Source organism: Gopherus flavomarginatus, chromosome 4 (genome assembly GCF_025201925.1).
Source record: "Gopherus flavomarginatus isolate rGopFla2 chromosome 4, rGopFla2.mat.asm, whole genome shotgun sequence".
Taxonomy (NCBI): domain Eukaryota; kingdom Metazoa; phylum Chordata; order Testudines; family Testudinidae; genus Gopherus; species Gopherus flavomarginatus.
The window spans coordinates 61,523,883-61,546,844 of NC_066620.1; the positions used below are offsets into that span (position 1 = coordinate 61,523,883).

The 22,962-nt window shown below is 42.9% G+C and overlaps 1 protein-coding gene across 4 annotated transcripts; it reads left to right on the plus strand.

Annotated features, from left to right (window-relative positions):
• The first annotated feature begins 22 nt into the window (after nt 1-22).
• SUPT7L (SPT7 like, STAGA complex subunit gamma) lies at nt 23-18,070 on the plus strand. Of its 4 annotated transcripts, none has more exons than XM_050948592.1 (5): nt 23-614; nt 872-1,502; nt 9,667-9,991; nt 12,667-12,904; nt 17,328-18,070. In XM_050948592.1, the coding sequence occupies exons 2-5, from the start codon at nt 1,090-1,092 to the stop codon at nt 17,588-17,590; spliced, it is 1,239 nt and encodes a 412-aa protein (XP_050804549.1). In that variant the 5' UTR covers nt 23-614; nt 872-1,089; the 3' UTR covers nt 17,591-18,070. The 4 variants fall into 4 exon arrangements, with proteins under 4 accessions (XP_050804549.1, XP_050804552.1, XP_050804551.1 ...); XM_050948595.1 differs by having other exon boundaries at nt 1,066-1,502; XM_050948594.1 differs by having other exon boundaries at nt 23-466.
• Nucleotides 18,071-22,962: the final 4,892 nt, after the last annotated feature.

Sequence of the window (22,962 nt, forward strand, 5' to 3'; positions counted from 1 at the left end):
ACCCCCCCAGAAACCTGCTCCGAGCCCCGGAACCAAACAGCGAGGGGAAGGGAGAGCGCGCGGACACCCCCACTCCGGGGGCCATTTCCGCCACCGGAACATCGTTTACATCCGGGTCAGCGGCTCAGGGGCAATCGGAGTCCGTTGGTTGCGAAGTGTCAACAGCGCGAGGCTTCCGGTGTCTGTTGCGGGCCGGGGTTCGGTAAAGGGGGTGGGGTCCTCTGCTCCGGTCCCTCCCCCTGTGCTCCCCGCAGGGCTCAGCCAGACCTACGGGCGCTTCCCCCCGAGCCGCTGGCGGCTCCGTCCGCTGATTCTCCTCCAGCCGGGCCGCGGCCTCGCAGCTCCGGGGCCTGCCCCCGGCTTCGCCGCTGACTCGTTGCGTGGTCCTGGTCCGTCCCCTCTCGGCAATTGGGGGCTGCTGCCTCCAGCACGGTGCAGCCGCAGGAGGGGCCCAGACTTCCGTAAGGTCTGGGGAGCCTGCGGGGGAAAGCGCTGCACAAGCGCAAGGCGCTGTTTGGACTAATACTTTGTGTCTCGCACCCAGGCTGGGGTTCCATCTCCTGAGGGTGTCATAGACCATCTCCCGCGGCTGAGGGAGGGAGTAAAGTAAAGCAGTAAGTCATACAGTTTGTTCTGAGTTCTTACTGCTCTGATTTACTGAAGAAAGATCTATGTGGAGTGCTCAGATGACTGAACACCACCAGGAGCTAATTCCATACACACAGTGGACCCATTGGACTTCTGAAATTTCCCCTAGACTAGGCAAATTGGGTTGTCAGTTCTCCCTCACCCAAAGAAAAAATTCACAGAAGAACTAAAGTCTGCATTATAAATCTGAAACAAGCTTATGTCTGTCTTCCTTTTTCTCTAGGGGCAGCAGCCATGTAATCTCTTAAGAACAGCACCCTCTTGCAAGTGTTCTGAAGATCGTACTTCTTCTCAGCATGTCCTTGAATGAGAATTTTTTGCTGTTGATAACTGGAAGGGTGCTTGGAGTTTCCTAACTCCTTTGTTTCTTCTATCAAAAGCCTACTCTCTCCTCAAAGCCTTTCTCTCTTACTTTAGGTACTATACCTTATTTGTGTCAAAATGCTGCGATATTGGGGTGAGATTCCAGTGTCGACCAGTCAGGCCAACCATAGCTCCTTTGATTTGCTTCAGCGTGAGTTTCGCACTGTGGAAGTTCAAGATCCTCCATTACATCAGCCCTCTGCAAACAAGCCCAGGCCACCCACCATGCTGGACATCCCCTCGGAGCCCTGTAGCCTTACCATTCACACCATTCAGCTCATCCAACACAACAGACGGCTGCGCAGCCTCATTGCCATGGCTCAGGCCCAGAACCAGCAGCAAGTGGAGGGCATAAAGACGGACGAGAACGAGCCTCTGCCATCCTGTCCTGCCTCCCCACCCCTCCCTGATGACCTGCTTCCTCTGGATAGTAAAACCCCCAAAATGCCATTTCAGCTAAGGCACAGTGATCCAGAGAGTGACTTTTATAGGTGTGTTGATGTCACTTTAGATTAAGTCTCTGCTGCAATGAAGTCAGACAACTTTATATGTATGGAGGCAGTCAGATTAATCCTTTTCGGGGAGTGACTGTCTCAGAGGATCATTAAGGAGGGAGGGAGACTAAGGTATAATGATTAGAGAAGGAGACTAAAGTTGGAAATCCTGAATTCTACTCTTGCCTGTGTATTCATTTGCTATTTGTAAAATGTGGTTAGCAATTCTGATTTGTCTCTCAGCAGGGTGAGGCTTAGTGTTTGTAAATGTGTTTTGACATCTGATGGAAGGAGCTGTAGAAGTTCAATGATAGTCTTTGATCTGTAGATTCCTCATTTAAATCCAGTTGCTGGTTCAAATCCAGTTTAGAGAATTGTATGGTTATGGACACTGAATTCCATTCTCCCTAAAACTGGCTTTTCCAACTGAGGGCTAGTGGGACAGCTTGTAGGAAACTTGCATTGCTTCTGCCTCTGCCCCACCTGTTCTTTGGGTAAATAATAGGGGTCCAGTCTCTGGGGTTTTCAAACAGCAGTCTATTTTGCCAGCCCTACATTAACAAGAGACAGTGCGGTTTTCTACAGGATGCCAAGGTGTATAGTTTTATTTACAGAGATCTCTCACCATTATAATACAGTATGCCCTTAGGTGGAATAAGGTAGCCACTCCATACCTGTTGTAGGAGAGAAGAATAACTTCTATTGAAATGGGGGGAATTTAGGTCAACAGAAAGTGATTAACCAATTGAGTTTGGATAGGACCCCTGCTGTGGGATCTTTAAGGACCACAAATGGCTAGGAATTCTACTTTCTGTCTCACTTGAAAGTAGAGCAGGATGACATTTTTCATCCAAAATCTTTTTCAGTGAGAAATGCCTATTTGGCAACACCAAAATGTTTTGCTAATTTGTATCAATTTTGCCAAACTGTTTGGCTTAAAAAAAAAACCAACAAAACCCATACAAAAATGAGAAAAAAATCAAAATGTTTTGACACCTTCAGAACAATATTGTGGGGTTTATTTATTTGAAACAATTAAAACTAAGTCCGGTGTTTAAAATGGTCTAAATCAAAACAAAATATTTTGATTTTGTTGAAACTAAACAATTTGAATTTTTTTTTTTTTGGTGCTTGGATTTGCTGAAAATTTAAAAAAAAATATATAATTTTGTTTTGGTTCAACCCAGAACAGTTTTTTTAAATTGCCAGTGAACTGGAAAGTCTTAGCTGTAGTGATGCAGTGCCCCCATACACCATGTTGGGGCACTGTTTCAATAAACACTTTGCAAGAACATTATCATCTTGCAATAAAAGAAACAGTCAGCTGTATAAAGATAAGATTGGGAATGCCAGCTACATCAGAAAATGGTTTAGTTGTGTATATCATCAAGTAAAAATAGTAATAGTAATGTGTACTTCAGTATGGTGCCTTATACCTCAGGACCTCATAGTGGTTTATAAATATTAGTGAATCAAGTCTTGCAGTACTCTTGCAAAAACAGGCATCATCCATTTTACAAATGGGGAACAGAGGCATATGGGTGAAGTAGCTTTTCCAAGGTCACTCAAAAACTCATGTCATGTCATAGAGCCTAGATCAGGGATTGGCAACCTTTGGCACACGGCCAACCAGAGTAAGCCCTCCTGGCAGGCTAGCCGGATTGTTTACCTGCTGCATCTGTAGGTTCAGCCGATTGTGGGTCCCACTGGCCAATGGGGGCTGTGGGAAGCGGCGTGGGCTGAGGGATGTACTGGCCGCCACTTCCTGCAGCCCCCATTGGCCTGGAGTGGCGAACTGCAGCCAGTGGGAGCCATGATCGGCTGAACCTGCGGATGCAGCAGGTAAACAAACCGGCCCAGCCTGTCAGGGGGCTTACTCTGACGGGCTGCGTGCCAAAGGTTGCTGATCCCTGGCATAGATCATGACTTGTAGTCATGTAATTTAACCATTAGATGCAATTAATGCATTTTCCCTACTGACTTCCTTTTTCAAAGCTCCTCACGTACTTAAGATAGGAAGTCAAGTGAGGCTTACTTGGATCTTGTTTAACTTTGCATACAGTTTGCGTAGCTAACTCATTCTAACTTGTTTCATTTCATGGATGTGTTAAGCTTTTTTTTTTTTTTTAGTTGAGCTTTCATTGTAAAGGTTCAAAATGTTTTTGATCAGATTTCACTTTGTTTTAGACAAATGTTGTAAATCCCTTTCATGTTTAGAGAGAATGAGTAATTAAGATAGTTATTGATAAAAACAGAACTCCAACCCTCTCCTTGTCTGCTACAGTCATTGAGGATGGTCTGGGGCAGGAGTTCCCTAATTGTGGGTTGGGACCCCTCGAGGTTGCAAGGCTATTACCAAGGATGCGGGAGAAGGGGTTGTGAACTGTCAGCCTCCACCCTAAACCCGCTTTGCCTCCAGCATTTATAATGGTGTTAGATATATTTAAAAGTGTTTTTAATTTATAAGAGGGGTCACACTCAGAGGCTTGCTATTTGAAAAGGGTCCCCAGTACAAAAGTCTGAGAACCACTGGTCTAGGGAAACAATATTTATAACAGTTAGCTACCTAGAAAAGCTTAAGGACAGAATTGTGAAAAATTAGTGCAGTGCAACTTGGGAGTGACATGTTTTGTGGGTTACAAAGAGGGAGTTTTTAATGGGCTGTGGTGAATTTGGAGTTTAATGCAAAACATGGTTTAATTGTGTGCAGGACAGGGACTTGTCTTGCAGGACAGGAACTTGAAGGTCCATGTAGTATATGCTTTTATTCAGTTCTAGGATAGAACAGAGAAAATCTCTGTGTTGAACTGACATTTTATGTGAATAAAAATAGCAGCTGCAGTTACACTAGCTAGAATAAAAGTACAAAGGTTGTCAGCGCTCGTTGTTCAGTGTGTAAGATCCTAAATAGAGATAGGGAAGACATTTCCTCCTTATGATACAGTTGGCTTTTATGTTTTCCTCTGAAGCATCTATAGTGTTCCACTGCCAGAGACATAGTATCAGACTAATTGGATGACTAAACTATTCCAGTTCCTTTATTCACTGTAATAACTCTCATTCTAGAGGAAACAGAGTGTGTATATACTTACAAAAAGAAAGACTAGCAGGTTTTCATTGGTGTAGGAACTGAAAACAGAGGGTTAAGTTCTCAGCATTGAAAGTTTAATGTACAGCAGATTTATAATTACTGTCTGAGCTGGAGACTTCTACCATAACACGACTGCTAGTTTTCTCTCTGTCTGCCTCCAACAGCCATGGAACCATCTTCAAAAGAGAGACAGCCTACTCCCTCACCCTTTCCCCCCAAAGCATCTCAAATGCTTTTTCTCACTTGTCAATAGAGGTTTCTTAGCTGGTCTCCATTGCTGTTCTCTCTGACTCTGTTAGTTGCTTCCCTGACCTTCTGGTTCAGGTGCAGGCGCCACACCCCTCCCGGGTTGGGGAGTGGCAGCAGGCAGGAAGTACCCACTAATGGTTAGGGATTGATTTTTTTTTTCCAATGTGGTTGCAACTTGCATGGGGAGAATGTGCTGAGGATTAGGATTTCTGATAGTAGAGACTGGGGGATGCAAAGCAGATTAGCCCTCTTTCTCTGGACTAGTACAGCATTTTATCCCCAAATCCCAGCCAGTTTAGGTATAATCCACCTGGAAACTAGTCAGTTTTCCAAGGGTGAAATCAGCACTAATTATACCAGTTCCTGGCTATCCCTGGACAACCGGAGGCAGGCAGATGAAAGACAGTGGAGATACTTAAAAAGAGGTGTATTCAGAAAGGAAAAAGAGTATTGGCCTTCACAACACTCTTTGCTAGAGGGTGTTGTGAAGGCCAATACTATCATGGGGTTCAAAAGGGAGCTAAATAGATTTATGGAAGATAGCCATCAATGGCTATTAGCCAGGATGGGCAGGAATGGTGTCCCTAACCTCTGTTTGCCAGAAGCTGAGATTGGGTGACAGGGTATGGATCACTTGATGATAACCTGTCTGTTCATTCCCCGTGGGGCACCTGGCATTGGCCACTGTCAGAGGACAGGATACTGGGCTTGATGGACCTTTGGTCTGACCCAGTATGGCTGTTCTTATGTTCTTAAGAGTCCCCTTGCCCAGCAGAGCTCTCCTTATTGTAATCATTGTGTTCTCCAGCATGGTGGCACTCAACCTTTCCAGACTACTATACCCTTTTCAAGTGATTTGTTTTGTGTACCCCCAAGTTTCACCTTATTTGAAAACTACTTGCTTACAAAATCAGACATAAAAAATACAAAAGTGTCCCAGCACACTACTACTGAAAAATTGCTTACTTTTTCAATTTTACCATAAAATTATAAAACAAATTAATTGGAATATAAATATTGTACTCACATTTCAGTGTATAGTATACAGAGCAGTATAAACAAGTCATTGTATGAAACTTTAGTTTATACTGACTTCGCTTGTGCTTTTTATGTAGCCTGTTGTAAAATTAGGCAAATATTTAGAGGAGTTGATACACCCCCCTGGAAAACCTCTGTGTACCGCTGGTTGTGAATCACTGCTCCAGCACACTTTGTAACTAATTTAACCTTGTTTTTCCAGCATCATTCTTTGCTCTTTTGCGTGGGGGGAAGATGGTTCTCAAGTGATGGGAATTTTTGCACCTCATTTGGCAAAAATCAGCTCAGCAGTGTAATGTTTCATAAAATTGAAGTGCTCATGAGAAAGCAATCTTTTCTTTCCCTAGACCTGCTGCTAGTTCAGTGCTCACCATCGACAGCCTATGACTTCCTTCCGTTATTTTATGTGAGCGAACCTCAGTTGTTGCTCCATGTATTGAATTGGCCCAGTGACCTTCACTTTAACATGCTAGTTAAACAGGAAATGGCCCACCAGATTTTCCTTCCTTTAAAGGAAGTGGCCTTGCTAGAGAGCGGCTTGGACACAAGAATGCTTCTGATTGCTTCGTATGGGGGCAGTAGACAGATGGCATGCTGTCATGTTAAGAAACTGCCACAGAAAATGTGCCATTTTATGAGGCTGGCAACCTCATTTACTCTGAAGGCTAAGTTTGGTTGATCTGAGTTGACAGATTTGTCAATTTGCTCTGAAGTGATATTCTATACATTATGGGCCCATTGATGGGGATGGGGAAAAAACAGCATTTCAGTTTATATAGTCTTAGGTTGGGTAGATGTTTTTTCCTCCATATCGTCTACCGCACTGGTAGTCCATAAAAATGTAGAGGGGTTCATAGATCTTTATGTAGATCTATGATGTAAATGAGGATCTATTGTCAAATGGGCCAGTATCTCATAGTATTTATGGTAACTGAAAATAGCCTGGATCCTCTTAGGCAGAGATGATAGAAATCTAAGCCATGAAATTACACACTTGCAAATCTGGGACTTGCCAACCCATGGTGACTAAATCTTAGGGGTAAAGATTCTTCTGTTCATTCATAGCTACGTGACACTGATTAAGTGTTAAGCAGGATCAGGTTTGGTTGGTAGCTGGATGGGAGACTTCTTGGAAAGTATTAGAAGCTGTGGGAAGTGGCATTCTGCTGTTAAAGTCAGTAGGAATCAGTGTTTAGGAGAGCTGTGTTTCTGGAGATGCCAAACTCTGAATGAGGTGTAAAGCCAAGATTCTTACCAGTTATAATCATTTTTAAAAAAAAATCTTTTGGCCTTTTTTGCAAACGTTTGTTGCTACAAGGACATCTTCAATGTAAAATTCGCTCTTCTATCTGAAAATGTTTTCCTGTTGATACAAGCACTGGCAAATATGAGGATAGCTCAAAGGAGTTGAGTGGGGGAATTTTCTCTCCCTTCCCAAGTGTGTTTACACAGGGCGTTTGACAGCACTTTGTCTACAGGAAGTTTCACTGTTTCCCCTGTATAACTAATTCATTAATCACCTTCTCCTGTTGTTCCTGTGAGGAAAAAACACCAAAACAAAAACAACCAAAAAAAACCCAACCAGGAAACTGTGTTCACGAAACTACAAAAATTGGGATGGAGACACAGAGAGAGGCACAGTACCGGGAGACTCTGTTTCTGTCTGTCTCTCTCTCTCTCTAAATGGATTACATTTTATATTGACTATATTCCTTTGACCTCAGTGTCCTGGTCACATGGTAATTAGGTTCTTTCCCATAGTCTTCTTTGCTGCTAAATGTTCCTATGCATTGTTAATCAGTAGCTGGAGGTGGTGGTGTATCCCAAATGGGCTAACTGAATTATGTCTCTAGTGTTTAAGCTTGCAAAGTGCCTCATTTGACAGCTACTAACTATATTTAACCATGCCTTTCTACCCACCTAAAAAGAAAAGACCAGTCCCTGGCTTTGACAGTGGTTCTCTTCTGCTGTGGAAGAAGGTGGAGAATGAGTCCCCCTGTGCTGATGTTGTAAGAGGCATAGGGCTCTCCGCGAGCTACTGAAGAGTATGGCAATACAAAAAGGGTACATACCAGCATGGATGATCTTTCAATTGGTGTATCAGAGCACCTGCTTTCTCCATTCTAAGGCAAATGGCATAATTAAATAAAAATGCAGATAAGTCACTTCATAGAGATTAATAGCTAGGAGGAGTAAATGACCTGGGGTCCACACAGCTATTCTTATTCCCCCAGGTATTACCCTGATCTGAGGCTTTTCTTGTGCTATTGTTTTCTTTAACTTTATTATTTAAAAGAATTTCATAGTAGTGAAAAATGTGGAGTTGAGAGCCTGGCAAATGAAGCCCTCTAGGTATCCACAGAAGGGTTTTGGTACTGATAGATAGATAGTCACTACCTGACACACACATACCATGGCTCAGCCCTGTTTTGCGGGGGCCCTCTTTAAGGATCAGAGTGGAGCTGAAGCTCTGAAGTCCATGCATTTTTTCTGAGACTGAAAGGTGCCAGTTGTGATGGTATGTTCTATGGTGTAGACATCTGCATGCTATGCGTTGCAGTGAGACCAACCTCTCATCTTAAGCAAGCCACTAAGCAGTTAGCAGATGATATCTGTAAGGTATCAAGTGGTGGCAATTTATTGGAAACATTTGGCAGTGTGAGTGTTTGTGGAGGAGGTGAGGAATTAGGAAGTTGGGTTTGTAAGGAGATCAGAAAAGGAAACTGATCAGAAACTGAAGGTGAAATTAACTGGTCTAGTTTAACCGCTGGAACTCAGTGAAGTATTAAAAAGCAAACAAAAACCATACCAAGTAAACAGAAACTATGAATTTTAAAGTCTGTTGGGCCAGGCATATGCTCTTTTGTCTTTCAGATTCCTCAAAGCTTTTCTTTCCCTGGTGAAACTCCCAAATACTAATCCACCTCAGTAAAAAAATTCTCATTACGAGAATATTGTAAATGTTGTAAGCAAGTGGTTCTCAGCCTCTCCCATACTGAGACCTCTTCTACCCTCTGCTTCCCATCTAGTTGGGATGTAGCCAGGACCGCCTTGCCCCCAATATGAGGAAGGGCAGTGTGGTCACAATCCCTAAGCTATGAACCCCTGTTCTAAGACACCACCTTTCTCTGGATTTCCCAGCATGCTTTGTGTTACATTGCAAATTGTGCTCTCTCTCTCTCCCTGCTTTTTCTATAGCACCAAGTGCATTGCTTAGAGGTGACCTGGAAAAAATGGGCGTGTACCTTTTTGTGTATACTTTATGATTTAACAAAGTGTGTGCTCTGCTTGTTTTTTTACGTTACAAATTTACATCTTGTCTGTCTTGGAAGCCTCCATGAATGACTGGAGAGCTAATAGGCCTGTGACATTAGAGGTAACAAGGAAGTGAAACCTGATTAACTGAGAGGGGAAGAGATTTGCATTCAGGTTGTTAAAACTCCTTTTTTGTCTGTGTGTTTAGCACTGTTTAATTCAGATCTCTGGGAGAAAAGCTCTTGGTTTAATTAAGGGCTGAGAAAGCTCAGTCCACATTTGAGTCACTCAAGGTGTCTTCCAGCATAAAAAAGAAAGATGAGACTCTACATTTCAGCCAATAAACTTTCTAGGCCTCCTTCATACATAAGAGATGCCATAAAGGACCCAAACCCAACTGCTTTTCCTTTGCAGGTCACCTCTTCTAAATTAATGGCACAGATCTTTTAACAGTCAACAGTTTTTTTCCTCTTCTCGATTTTCCTGAGGTGGGTGAAGGCCTGCTCATGTTGTCCTCTCTGCTTTTAGAGGGAAAGGGGAACCAGTAACTGAGCTGAGTTGGACCTCCTGCCGGCAGCTTCTCTACCAGTCCATGGCCACCATCCTGGCCCATGCAGGGTTCGAGTGTGCCAATGAGAGCGTCCTGGAGACCCTGACAGACATTGCTCATGAGTACTGCTTGAAGTTCACCAAGCTGTTGCGCTTCACTGTGGATCGAGAAGCTCGACTTGGGCAGACGCCTTTCCCAGACGTAATGGAACAGGTGTTCCACGAAGTGGGCATTGGCAGTGTGCTCTCTCTGCAGAAGTTCTGGCAGCACCGCATTAAGGATTATCACAGCTACATGCTGCAGGTAAGGATAGAGATGTAAAAAATGCTGCTTAATGAAAGACACTCCTAGTGCAGTCTCTTGTTGCTATATAGAGAACTGTCTGGATCAGTGAGTTAACGTCCAACTAGAGCTCTTATTTTGGGGGGTCAGGGAGGGTTTTAGTAAAAACAGAAGGTGATAACCTCCCCATGTGGGCTGCGTGGGGGCTAGGAGTGTTGTGGTAGTAGCATGCCTGGCCTCCAATGGAGGAAACCCCTTAGCTGTCTGCTCTTTTGCCGATCTAGAAATATGTGGGTGGTTGGCCCAGGAGGAAGCTGTGTTTCTGTCCAGAAAGTGGGTTAGCTCAACAAAGGAGATAAGAAAGGAAAATTGTTGGGACCTTCCCCAAATTCTTTTCTCCACCAGAAGCTTCCACAACTTGTTTGATCATCTATTTTCAAACAATAGATCTCTTCAAAATTAAACAAGTAAATTCTTCTACAGAGAGAGCCTGTTCAGCCAGAGAATATGTGATTAAATTACATCAAATACTGGACCCATAATTTATCTGATCTTCCATGGATTTGTGTAAACCACCCAATAACAGAAACAGGATACTTTGATTTCCTGAGGTTCTCTAGAGTCTAGTTGAATAGAATGGTAATCCTGCAGTGAGTGAGGAGATATGCATAGTACTAGAAAGCCCCTGGTATTTATCAGAATGATGGAGTGAGTTAAACAGGGTTCAACTTGACATACAAGTGAAACAGTTTCCATGTAAGGAAAACAAAATTCAGAAGAAGGAAAAAGTCTACTGATTTATCAACTGGATTTCTATTTCTGTGGGTCATTGGGATGTTTAGCTGTATTTTAGTAATGTAAAGCAGTGAGCGCACAAACCAACCTAATTTTAACATATAGCTCGTGAAATGAGGTGGTTGGTTGAAATTGTACAGAAAGTTCAGTCTGAGAAAACGCTGCCATGTAGTCTTTCTGTGAGCTGTTAAACAGCTGCTGCCTCCTGTTCCCAGAAGTGGCTGCGTTTTTCAGTGAATGCTGAAACAGCTCCTGGTTCAGGCTGAAACAACTCCGGATTTGATAAAGCTCTTTGGAGTGAAAAATGCAATATAAATTTCTCTTATCACTGCAGGGAACTGGTTTCTTTTGAACTAGTTTTTCCACAGAGTTAAACGCTGATATATTGTTTTAGTGACCTAGACATAAAGAGATTCTCCCCATCATGGACTCATGTAAATGCTGTGAATGTGAAGGAGAATGATATTGATGTTCATTGAGAAGAGAATTGTACCCCCCTGTAGAGTCTATGATCGGAGGCAAAATCTGCCTCATCTGATCTTCCTAGAGATTTAGTCTGTGCTCACTACCTTGGTATTTGAGAGACTTTTGGAGCAGCTCAGTTGCACTTCCACACTCTTCCTACATGGCACCCTGTGACTTGGACAGAGTTTGCATAAATCACAGACCTGCAAATGTCAATGGCATATAAATTGTGAGTGGTTCTGATGTTTATTAAAAAAGCTACATCGTCTGGATTCCTCTTCACTAAAAGATTTTTTTGTTCAAAAATGAAGATTGTATTGGTTAAAATAGACTCTTTTTGCATTATGAATAACTTTTTGTTCAATTTGAATATTTATTAAACAGACAGACTCTGGCTAGTAATCTCAGTCCCCACCGACAGCACCCCTTGCTGTTTTGAGGTCTGTGTTTCCCGCATAGCTGTACCACTACAGCTAACTCTTGACTTGCAGTAACCTCTGCTATTCTGGGGTGTGTCTAGACAAGGAAGTATGTTTTGTTTTAAAACAGCTGTGCCACTGCACCTCAGTCTAGACCTGTAACAGTCGCTGTAATTCTAACCTGGGCCTATCCCAAGCAAAAGGCTCCTGAACATTACAGAAATGTGTGATACAGACAAGAACGAGTAGTAGCTACACTTAGACTGCAAAATTCAGTTCATTGATGATGTATGGTTGATAAGAGCCTAAGTTTCTAGAGGTGAAGGTATCAGAGGGGTAGCCGTGTTAGTCTGGATCTGTAAAAGCAGCAAAGAATCCTGTGGCACCTTATAGACTAACAACGTTTTGGAGCATGAGCTTTCGTGGGTGAATACCCACTTCTTCAGATGCATGTGACTTCTGTTAGAGGTGAAGGGTTGCTGCTGAATTTCATCCCTATATTCATTTCAATCAGATGGCTGGAGAAAATGTTCACTGTGTTTCTGTTGTTCATTGAACAAAAGATAGCCAGGCTCTGTAGGTTGTGATTAAAAATGGTGACAGATAGCTCAGAAGTTAAACTTTAGGAGTGGGACTCAGGACACACATGGGTTCTATTTCTTGTTGTGCCCCAGACTTGCTGTGTGATCTTGAGTGGGTGAGTTTGCTAATTTCTGGGCCCTCATTTCCCCATTTATGAAATAAGGCTGTTGATACTTATTCACCAGACAGGGGTGCGTTAACCTTATTGAAGTCTTAATGAATTAACCCTGTTGAAGTCCTTTGAAATAATCAGAAGTTGTGAAAGGACAAAACATCATCATTATTATTAATGTGTATAATTTATATCTGCTTGAGTACCTGTTTCCTTTGATTAGAAACCAGTGATCTGTTGGAGAGAGGGAACATTGCAACACAGTTGCTTTCACTGCTTTGTCTGAAAATTCCAGCCTTTTTGTCTCCAATGATCACTGGCAGGTTAGCAAACAGCTCTCTGAAGAGTATGAGAAGATTGTCAACCCTGAAAAGGCAGCAGAAGACACAAAACCTGTGAAGATTAAGGAGGAGCCAGTCAGTGATATCACCTTTCCCATAAGTGAGGAGCTGGAGGGAGATCTGGCATCTGGTGACCAGTCTTTGCCTGTGGGAGTCCTTGGAGCTCAGAGTGAGCGTTTTTCTGCCAATCTGGAAGTAGAGGCATCACCGCAGGCTACGGGTAAGAGGCAGCCTTCTGTTGTAAACACTCCCTCAGCTTTTCTGAATGGCCTCATGTATTTTACTTTAGCAAAGCTACAGCTGATGGGGGTTGGTTTTGGTCACGTGGGAGGAGAGTTCTATTTTAAATTAAAAAGCAGCAGTGAGGTTTATTTACAAGATACAAAACAGGGAGCAAAATGTAATGTAGTTAATGAAGTGCTAGAGATTTATCCCATACAAATAGTTTGGAGTATTCGGCAGTAATACTGCAAGATGCACAGTTTGCACTAATGTTACTCTCATGAAAGCAGCCATTGTGCTAGCATAAAAAGTATCCAGTAGAAAATATTCTACAGCAATGGCTGCAGTCATTGGAAGCATGTAAGCTCTTATGGTGTTCCATTCTACAGTAATGGTTCAGGCACTGCAGCTTACAATAATATTACTCAAGTGTTTGCTGCTACTAGCATAGCATTATGGTAGTATATGTTTGAATAAGAGTAACCTTCTGCCAATCCAGTATAACAAAGGGAGAGTACTTTTGAACGCTTGTAAAATGGGTATACGATGAGGGCCAACAGACTTTCCTTTTGCATATGAAGCAACCAAAAAAAAAAGCTGCTTTTTATTCTGATTCCTAATGAATGAATAGTTACAAAAAGAATCCAATAGATTTTCTGTTTTTGAGGTGGTGCCAGGAGTTTACCATTTCCTGAAACGATCAGCACAGAAATAGTTTCACTTGCAATGAGAATCTTGTCTGAGGATGCCTGTAGCTGGATTAGTTTGGGCGTGTTTAGTTCTGCCAGCTGGCTGCTGGGGGAGCTTCTAGTTTGTTAGTTTTCTGTGAAGTTTTACAGTGCTGAACAGACTAATCAAACTTGCCAGGTAGCTCATGACTCAGTGTAATTGAAAAATTGTGGTCCACATTCTTTGACCTGGGTATAAGAGCAAGAACCAAATAATGAGGGAAGGGGGAACTGGTTGATGGGACTTAATGCTCACCTCCAGGACTGAATTTGGCCCAAGCTGGTAGTGATTGATTGTCATCACCTTCTGATTGGTATTTGATCAATTACGTGAAATGGGCTGGCAGCTCTCTGTCCCATTCTAGTAGATGAGTGTTCACATCACGAAACCACCACTAATTTAGCAGCTTCAGCAATGATAGCAAGGACTGATTGGGCCATGGAGACTGAACTCCCCTCTTGCTCCTAGAAGTCATCACTCCAGGTCAGAATTGAGGCATATTGGTTGACGGTGTGGGAGAATCTTGTACCACTACCACCTGTGTTTGTATCTGTTCTGCATCTACATACAAGTTTCACTCTCTATGGCTATCAAGTCAGGCCCATGGCACCTTCTCTGAGTTCTCTGGAAAATTATGAAGAACTCCCACATTCAAAGAATGTTTGTTTTGATTTGTATATACAAGCACCTGAACTCAGCCATTCCCCGCAGAAATAAGTGTTTCACTCAGAAACCCAGTTAAAAGTGATGAGGTCTCTTCTATTAACCTTAATCCAAGTTACATGTGCACTGAGGGGAGACTAGCTGTCGGAGTCTACTATTTGTTTAAAGAATAACACACTTGGGTTTTAAAAAACACAAATCGCTCAGATGTTTTGCTAGGAACTTGTATTGTTTTCTGCAGTGCCTCTGAAATGTGAAGTGCTCTTATTTTGTGTGGGAGGGAATGGTGAACTACTCCTGGGCCATAAGGGATTATGACTGATTCATCTGAAAAACTTGGTATTAGCATCTACCACTTGAGACCCAGAGGATAACATACTAGCTGTATATTCAATGCCCTGTGCTCCTCTGATATCAGACTGATGTTTTCTAAGTATGAATAGAAATGTTCTGTTCCTCTCTGAAGATCCCTGTTCACTGCGCAAGGGCCTGTGTGTGCTGGAAATCACATCTCTCTTTAAAGGAGTCCCACTGTGGAGCTGGGCAATGTTGAGTGCATAACATCAGATGGAGGGAGAGGAAGCTACTGGAATTAGAATATCGGCATCTTCAAAATGGGAATGAGCCTATTAGGGAGACAGCAATGTCCAGTGGTTTGAGCACAAAACTAGGAACCAGGGGCTCATGAGTTCTAATCCTGCCTCTGAGTATGTCCTTTGTTGTGGTCATGGGCAAATCACTTCATCTCTTTGCAGACGGGGAACTGGAGACAAACATTGGGATACTATTTCTTTGTCATGTGGTGAGAGTGTTTTGAGAATTAATACGTTAATTTGTTATGTGCTTTGATGTTAAAGTGCTCTGAAGATGAAATGTCCTGTGTAAACGTTAATTAGTTTTACTCATTGGTGACAACACTCAATGACAAAGGGAGCTAATAGGAATAGGCCTTAATGGTGACGTGAAACTGGTGAAAGAAGGAAACCCTCCGATTATTGTTTAGACTGGGACTGTAGCCTTAAGCCTGATAGCATGTTAGTGATGTATCCTCATGGTTGAAAAGAGGATAGATTCACTTGTAATGAACATAATGGAGATTTTTAGTGAGGCTTCTGGACACCACTACGCCCTGTAGTTCTTCCTGGCTATCTAGCTCCTAGACCAACACAGCCTGTGCTGCCTGCTGCCCACCACATAGGGTCTCCCTGAGCCAGGGGTAGGCAACCTATGTCACGGGTGCCGAAGGCGGCACGCAAGCTGATTTTCAGCGGCACTCACACTGCCTGAGTCCTGGCCACTGCTCTGGGGGGCCTCTGCTTTTTAATTTAATTTTAAATAAAGCTTCTTAAGCATTTTAAAAACCTTATTTGCTTTACATACAACAATAGTTTAGTTATATATTATAGACTTATAGAAAGAGACCTTTTAAAAATGTTAAAATGTATTACTGGCACGCGAAACCTTAAATTAGAGTGAATAAATGAAGACTCGGCACACCACTCCTGAAAGGTTGACGACCCCTTCCCTAAGCCCTTGTTTGGGCTAAGCAGTTGTGAAAGTTTACAATGCAAATACCATTGTGATGTTAATGGGAGGATTCTCTTTGTATAATTACTAGTAACAGGGGAAGTACAAAATGTTTGGCTCAGCACCCAGAAGCTTAGATGCTTATTTAAACTTGAGGTAAGCCTCTTGAGTCTGCAGACTAGGTTTGGAAATCTCCCAAGCTGGCTTCTTAGTTTGCATCTGCATTTTATTTTTCATGTGAATTTAACCCTGACCTCCAGGGATCAAATTTGAGGAGCGAGAGAAGATTTCAGTCTCCCTTCAGTCCTTGGTTGTTATGCTAAGACTCTCAACAAGGGGCCCAATTAGTATCAGTTGTAGTGGGTTTTTTGTCTTTTTCTCTTTCAAAATAAATTTGCAGAAATAAAAAAATCTATAATTATTCCTCTTTAGGACAACGTTAAACCAAAACAAAATTCACCCATCACTGTGTTGGAAAAACAACAACAACTTGGATTTAATCTTATACAAAAGGCACATCGATCCTATGATAGAAATAAAATAACTAACTTCTTAATAGTGTTGGGCTTTGTGATGTGGACATTTAGCCATTATGAACTGAACTAAGAACCACCCCGTTCCTTTCATATGGGCCACTGAACAGATATCAGATGACTGATGGCTTAATCACTGTTTACCTGAATAGAGTTTTCACTTCTTGGTCACTTGGTTTAAGGTTCCATATTTCATGGCCAATCTTCTGAGCCTCTGAGAAGAGACTTGCTTGTAATCTTATGCTTTTTTGCTTCTGGTCAAGACAGGGATATGGTGTTAATGGTCCTCTTCTGCCCCTGTCTGGAATCAAGTAGAAGAGCTGGCATAAAAATGAAAAATGGGCAAAGGTTTGGTGGGCCATTAATCCAGCTTTCATTGACCTCCTAAAGGAGTTCTTGGTTGAAGTTTTGGGAAGAAATTATTACCACCTCAGCAGGCCTCAGGGAATCACTGAGGAGAAGATTCCCCCATTTCCCATCTCTTCACAGAACAGCTTGGAGTCTGGCACTGCTGGCACTATAGGGCTTGCAGAGCCCATAAAGGCATTACCCCATGGTTGTACTGCTGTGTCCTCCAAGTCCTGACTCCATGCAGGGCCTGGGCATCTTGGCCTGACCCCTGTGTTCTTGACACTAGCTGATGCTGTTGAGTTCTTGAGGATACCTGGCCCTTTTAAAACTGGCTCATTCTCATGGTGAAATTTCACAGAGGGCTGTAGTGAAGAGAGGTGAGGGGCAGTGTGGGCTTAGTCAGCCCCTGCCCTAGGAGGGAGGTGATCAAAGTAAATACTGCTTTTATATGCTTTGTCTTTTTGTTTCACAGCCGTTCTGTCCCCAACCTCATGAGCCCAGCCTTAGGGGTTAGCCTGCTCTTGCTCTTTCTCCACTGATCTGCTGCCCTTTGCACCTGTACATGTGTTCCCATGCACTCTTTGCTTGGTGCTTAATGAGTACTCTGTCTCTCTCCAGGTGCTGAGGTCAATGCTTCCCCTCTCTGGAACTTGGCTCAGGTGAAAATGGAGCCTCAGGAAAGTGAGGAGGGCAATGTTCATGGGCATGGGGTCCTAGGCAGCGATGTCTTCGAGGAGCCCATGTCGGGCATGAGTGAAGCTGGGATGCCGCAGAGCCCCAATGGCTCTGAGAGCAGTTATGGTTCTCATTCTCCTGACAGCCTGATGGGATCCTCGCCTGTCTTCAACCAACGCTGCAAGAAGAAGATGAAGAAGATGTGAAAGGGAAGAGATCTTTTTTTCTTTCGAATCCTGCTAATGTGTGACAGTGACTTGAAATGAGCCAATAGGGCCTTTGGTACCACGGGGACTATAATAACCAGTGTTGACCCTGGGTTTTGGGGGACAGTCTGTGAAATTATCATATGAGGTTCAATCTGCAGTGCACATCAACCCACCCATCTTCATGTTGCCCATGACTCCTCTTCCCATTGGGCTCTGCTCTGCATCCCCATCCATGAGACTGCAGGAGAACTCAAAATGGGACCCATCCCCATCCTACAAACATGGCAGTGTCACCAGATCTCTGGCGGGGTGGGAGTGCGGGAGAGAAAGCAGGTTAGTGGTCTTGTTGACCGTGGCTGTTTATACTCACTGAGCCAGGAGAGTCAAGGCTGGATCTTGACAGTGAACTTCTCAAAGTGGAACAGGGAGCAATTAGCCTTACCTAGCGCTGGCCCTGGTAATAAACAGTTTTCTTTATTTTGTTGGATTGTATGTGGCAATTTCAACCCAACTGCGTTGCTCTGTTTGAAGCTGCTATCTTGACATTTGAAATAGCTTCTGTTTTGGTTCCTGTTTTCTTTTAATGGCGCAGCTGATAGGTAGCAATAATTATTTTTGTTCTGTGGATCCACAGCTAATGTTCAACTCAGAGCTTTTAATTTGATTCATTGAGTGTCTCTCTTAACCAAAACTGGAATGATCATGAGTCAAGTAGGAACCCTGGCTTAAACTGGCTCAATACCTATAACCCATTGGGAGGTTCAAGGGAGGTTTACTGAGCCTCATATTTGTCCTTACAATTGCACATTAATCTTCTGAAAGAACAAGCTTCTGGCATGGTGTTTTTGTTTGTTCGTGTAACATTCATGGCCCTAATTCTCTTTCATGATTGTATTTCATTTTCCATTGTACAGAAATAGAAGCCAAACAGATAAAACTCTCCTGCGTGTCTTATAAGAATCAGTGGCCATAGAGTTTCATGGACATCAGTGTTAAATACTGTTTCTCAATGTTAAAGGTACTGTCTCATGGTCAGAGAACTGTCCAAATATTTAAAGCATGGTTGGTTAAAGAGAGGACTTAGGAAATGGGAGATCTTTGTTCTATTCCCAGCTCTGTCAGTGACTCCTGTAACCTAAGGAAGATGCAACCCCCTTGATTTTGTTTCCCCACTTGTCAAAAAGGAAAAGTAATGTAATGGGTTTGCTCACAGAGACCCCCTTTGGACTGTCACCTGATGTGCTGAAATTACCTCTGAGCCCACTTCCCCTCCCAGCTTGGGACTTCCAGAACCCTGTCTTTTTTGAGCCAGACACACTAGCCTGCTGCAACACAGACCCAGGGTCTGGTCCATGCCCCCAAAGCTGCAGACTTAACAGTTAACCTGCTGAGCTGTTTTCAATCTCCAGTACCCAGACACCCAGCTCCCAATGGGATCCAGACCCCAAATAAATACTTTTTACTCTGTATAAAGCTTATATAGGGTAAACTCATGAATTGTCCACCCTCTGTAACACTGATAGAGAGGTATGCACAGCTGTTTGCTCCCCCAGGTATTAATCACTTACTCTGGGTTTATTAATAAACAAAAGTGATTTTATTAAGTATAAAAAGTAGGATTTAAGTGGTTTCAAGTAATAACTGACAGAACAAAGTAACTCATAAAGCAAAATAAAACAAAATGTGCAAGTCTAAGCCTAGTACATTAAGAAACTGATTACAGGTAATATCTCACCCTCAGAGATGTTCCAATAAGCTTCTTTCACAGACTAGACTCCTTCCTAGTCTGGGCCCAATCCTTTCCCCTGGTACAGTCCTTGTTAGTTTGAGCAGACATCTCAGGTGGTAAGCAGGGGCTTTCTCATGACTGGCATCCCTCTTAGTCTTGCTCCACCCCCTTTATGGCTTTGGCACAAGGCGAGAATCTTTTCTCTCTCTGGGTCCCCACCTCTCCTTCTAAATGGAAAAGTACTAGATTTAAGATGGATTCCAGTATAGGTGACATGATCACCTGTCACTGTAAGACCCCTAGTCTCTCCATTTTTCCTGGGTTGGCCCACAGGTACACAGGAAGGCTTGCAGGTAAATAAACCATTTACAACCAATTGTCCTAGTCAGTTGGAGCCATTAAGATTCTAAACCACCATTAATGGCCTACACTTTGCATAATTACAATAGGACCTCAGAGTTATACTTCATATTTCTAGCTTCAGCTGCAAGAATGATACATGCATATAAATAGGAGGAATGTATTCAGTAGGTTATAACCTTTGTTTTGATACCTTAGAAGAGACTTTTTGCATAAAGCATATTCCAGTTACATCATTCATAAGCATATTTCCATAAACAATATGGAGTGCACAAGTAATACCTGCCTTCCAGTGGTGGTGTGAGGCTTAATTCATATCCATAGAGCACGTTGAGATCCTCTGACGAAACGTATTATGGGAACTATTATAACTGGATGGGGTTGTTGCTGGATGGAATAGGGAAGGAGAGTCCTGGCCACTGAATGTTTTCAGGACTTTTAACTGGCTATGGATGAAAGAATAGTGTATCTGCCACTCTCTGGAACTTTAGAAGAATCTCTTAAACCTCAGTCATAAGTGTTCTTTTTTAGATTGCCCAAGTACACGTACTTCTCTCATTTTTAATCATGTTTTTGTATTTTGCTTCCCTTCCACTCCCATTTCCGCCATAATACACACTTTGTAACAAGTCAGGCCTGCAAGCTTCAAATATCTATTTAAATACAGTGGAAATTCACCCTGTCTTGATTCTGCAGTGGCAGAGATGTGCTATTGATTCTCTTATTTGAGGGTGGTTTATGCAGAGATTAGAAATGTACCAGCGTACCTTGTATATTTTTAAATGATGGCAGGGTATATTTATAGAGTATCAGGGTTGAAAGGGACCTCAGGAGGTCAGTTAGTCCAACGCCCTGCTCAAAGCAGGACCAATCCCGGGCAGTTTTTTGCACCAGATCCCTAAATGGCCCCCTCAAGGATTGAACTCACAACCCTGGGTTTAGCAGGCCAATGCTCAAACCACTGAACTATTAAAATCTTTACCGTCTTGCCCCGCCCCACCTCGCCTTGCCTTTATACTAAGTGTCCCTTCTGACATTTGTCTGCTTGGTGCTGGTTTCTCTTTTACAGATGGAAGCTTTAAATTCTGGGCAAGTAATTCCCCTGGAACAATCCATAGATTTACAAAGACATTTATCATGCACAAAATAGTGACATTTCAAGCCTCACTTGACAAATCATAATATGGACAATGTACTCTTTTGCGGAATCAAACAAGATTTTACTATGCATTAATACATGCTGGGGCTCATAGTAGCTAGTGCTGTGTTTGAGCATCCATAGACCCATGGGTATAGCGAGATTATGGTAGGAGTTAGAATTGGTGCATTAACAACTTGATCATGAAAAGGAGCTCTTCTACTGTTTATTTTTGTTGATTCTTGAGAAGGGGCTGTGCTGAGTTAACCTTTTCAGAATCCTCCAGTTTCACTGGCTGCCTGTTCTTCCTCGCCTCTGTTTTTGGCTCCGAGCGATAGTGTGGATGGCCAGTCAAAGTGCAGAATATTGACAAAGCCCTGGTCTTGGCAGAGATCTGCTGTCTAAGTCAATAGTGAATTTTGCTATTGACTTGGCGAGCCTACTCCATACTATATTTGTAGAGTGTTTTGATTAGGGGTGGAAGAAGGGCAGTTCAGATAGGGTCCCTTTATTTTATTTATATATATATATATATATATATATATATATATATATATATATATATATATATATGCATGCGCGTGCTGAGGTCTCAAATCTTTTCTCTCTTGAAAGCTCTCCCTTTCCTCCCATCTGGATACCAATGTCAGACGGGGGTTTGTCTGAGGCAGTATAAGGTTCCCTGCAAACACCTACACAGGAGCCTTTGCAGCTCAGAATCCCGCTGTAGCTTGAACCTTAACTTCAAGACCAGCTTTGCTGCCTTAGATAAGCCTGATGCTTTACAGAAAGATGGCCATTTCCCAACCTGGAGAACTTAAAGGTTGCAAAGAGAATGGGTAACAAAACTGAGAGGGAGGAGGGGCCAATCTGATTGGAGGCTCACTGCTGAGGAAAGGCATGCGTCTAGTGGGTGATGAAGGGTATTTTAGTTAAAAAAAAAATTTTTTTTAATGTATAAAAGTGAAATATGCAATTTGGGCTGTGTTACAGGGGAGCAAAAGGTGGCTTGAAATGCAAATCTTTTTCTTTTTACTCTATTGAAGGGAGTTCGCAAGAAAATAAAAATTCCATCTCTGGAATTTTCAGTCCCAAAGCTGAAATGTTCAGAATGGTGTGTGTGTGTGTGTGTGTGTCGGGGGACGTGAAATGGGGATTGGGTTAAAATGAAAGCTTCCCTGTAAACGTCCCTCCAGCTTTTGAACTTGGGTAAGCCATAATAGTGCTGTGGCACAGAGCGCCCCAGTGGTTTGTAGCACTTCTCTGTTTGAGAGCTGTGTGCATTAGAAACACCATAGAAAAAGGGAGTGAGGGCTGGGAATATGACTCCAGTGGATTTCCATGGGGTACCACCCAATTTACATTAGTGCCAGAAGAATTAGCCCCTGTGAGCCTAAGATGTACTGGGGCTCTGTCTCTTCTGCAGCATAAGCAATTCAGTGCCTCAGAAGCATTATTATTCTTTATTGTATTAGCACCAAGGAGCCTCAGTCAGGCATGGCTGCCACCTGTCTCACATGCTAGCCTGCTAGTGCTGCCAGTTGAGAGCGAGAAGAGAGCACTTCCTGTCCCATCGTGGAGTAAGTAGTGCTTGGATTGCAGTGACTGGAGGGGAAGATGATCCCTCAGTAATGGAGAGATGGAAGAGTTATTGCTCAGGCTAGGTAACCTCATCAGACAGTTAAAAACAGAATGTGGAGTAAAGCAGGGAGGTTACAAAAGTGAAGGGCTCTGTTACTTGACCTAAAGAAGATCTCCTTTAGCCAACAGTAGTAATAGGTCCCATATCTGCTCTTTGGACCAACCACAATGGGGGGCAACATTGCTCAGACACACAAAACAAGTCAATCATGCTAAACCTGCAGTCAGCACAAGCCTAAACTTGGGACTGTAGCACTGTATTGACTCAGCCACAGTTGGGCCAGCCTTGCAATCTCCTCACTCTGTCCCAGGAAGAAGAAAATAATCACCAGATCAGATCAAGGCCCCAGCTTGAGCAGTGGCACCGAAGCAGGAGCTAACTCACATTCTGATTTAATGCCCTTCTACTCCAGTAGCTAAGGCCCTGAATGCTGGGCTATTTGTGGCAATTTACCCTTAGGTTAAACCTAATACCCTCTCACTTAATGGGGAAAAATAGAT

What these genes read in the sequence shown, in the direction of transcription:
- SUPT7L (XM_050948592.1), top strand. Translation starts at nt 1,090, where the DNA reads ATGCTGCGATATTGGGGTGAGATTCCAGTGTCGACCAGTCAGGCCAAC. An exon ending in CCAGAGAGTGACTTTTATAG is followed by an intron (nt 1,503 to 9,666) that starts GTGTGTTGATGT and finishes CTCTGCTTTTAG; the next exon opens with AGGGAAAGGGGAACCAGTAA. An exon ending in ATCACAGCTACATGCTGCAG is followed by an intron (nt 9,992 to 12,666) that starts GTAAGGATAGAG and finishes GATCACTGGCAG; the next exon opens with GTTAGCAAACAGCTCTCTGA.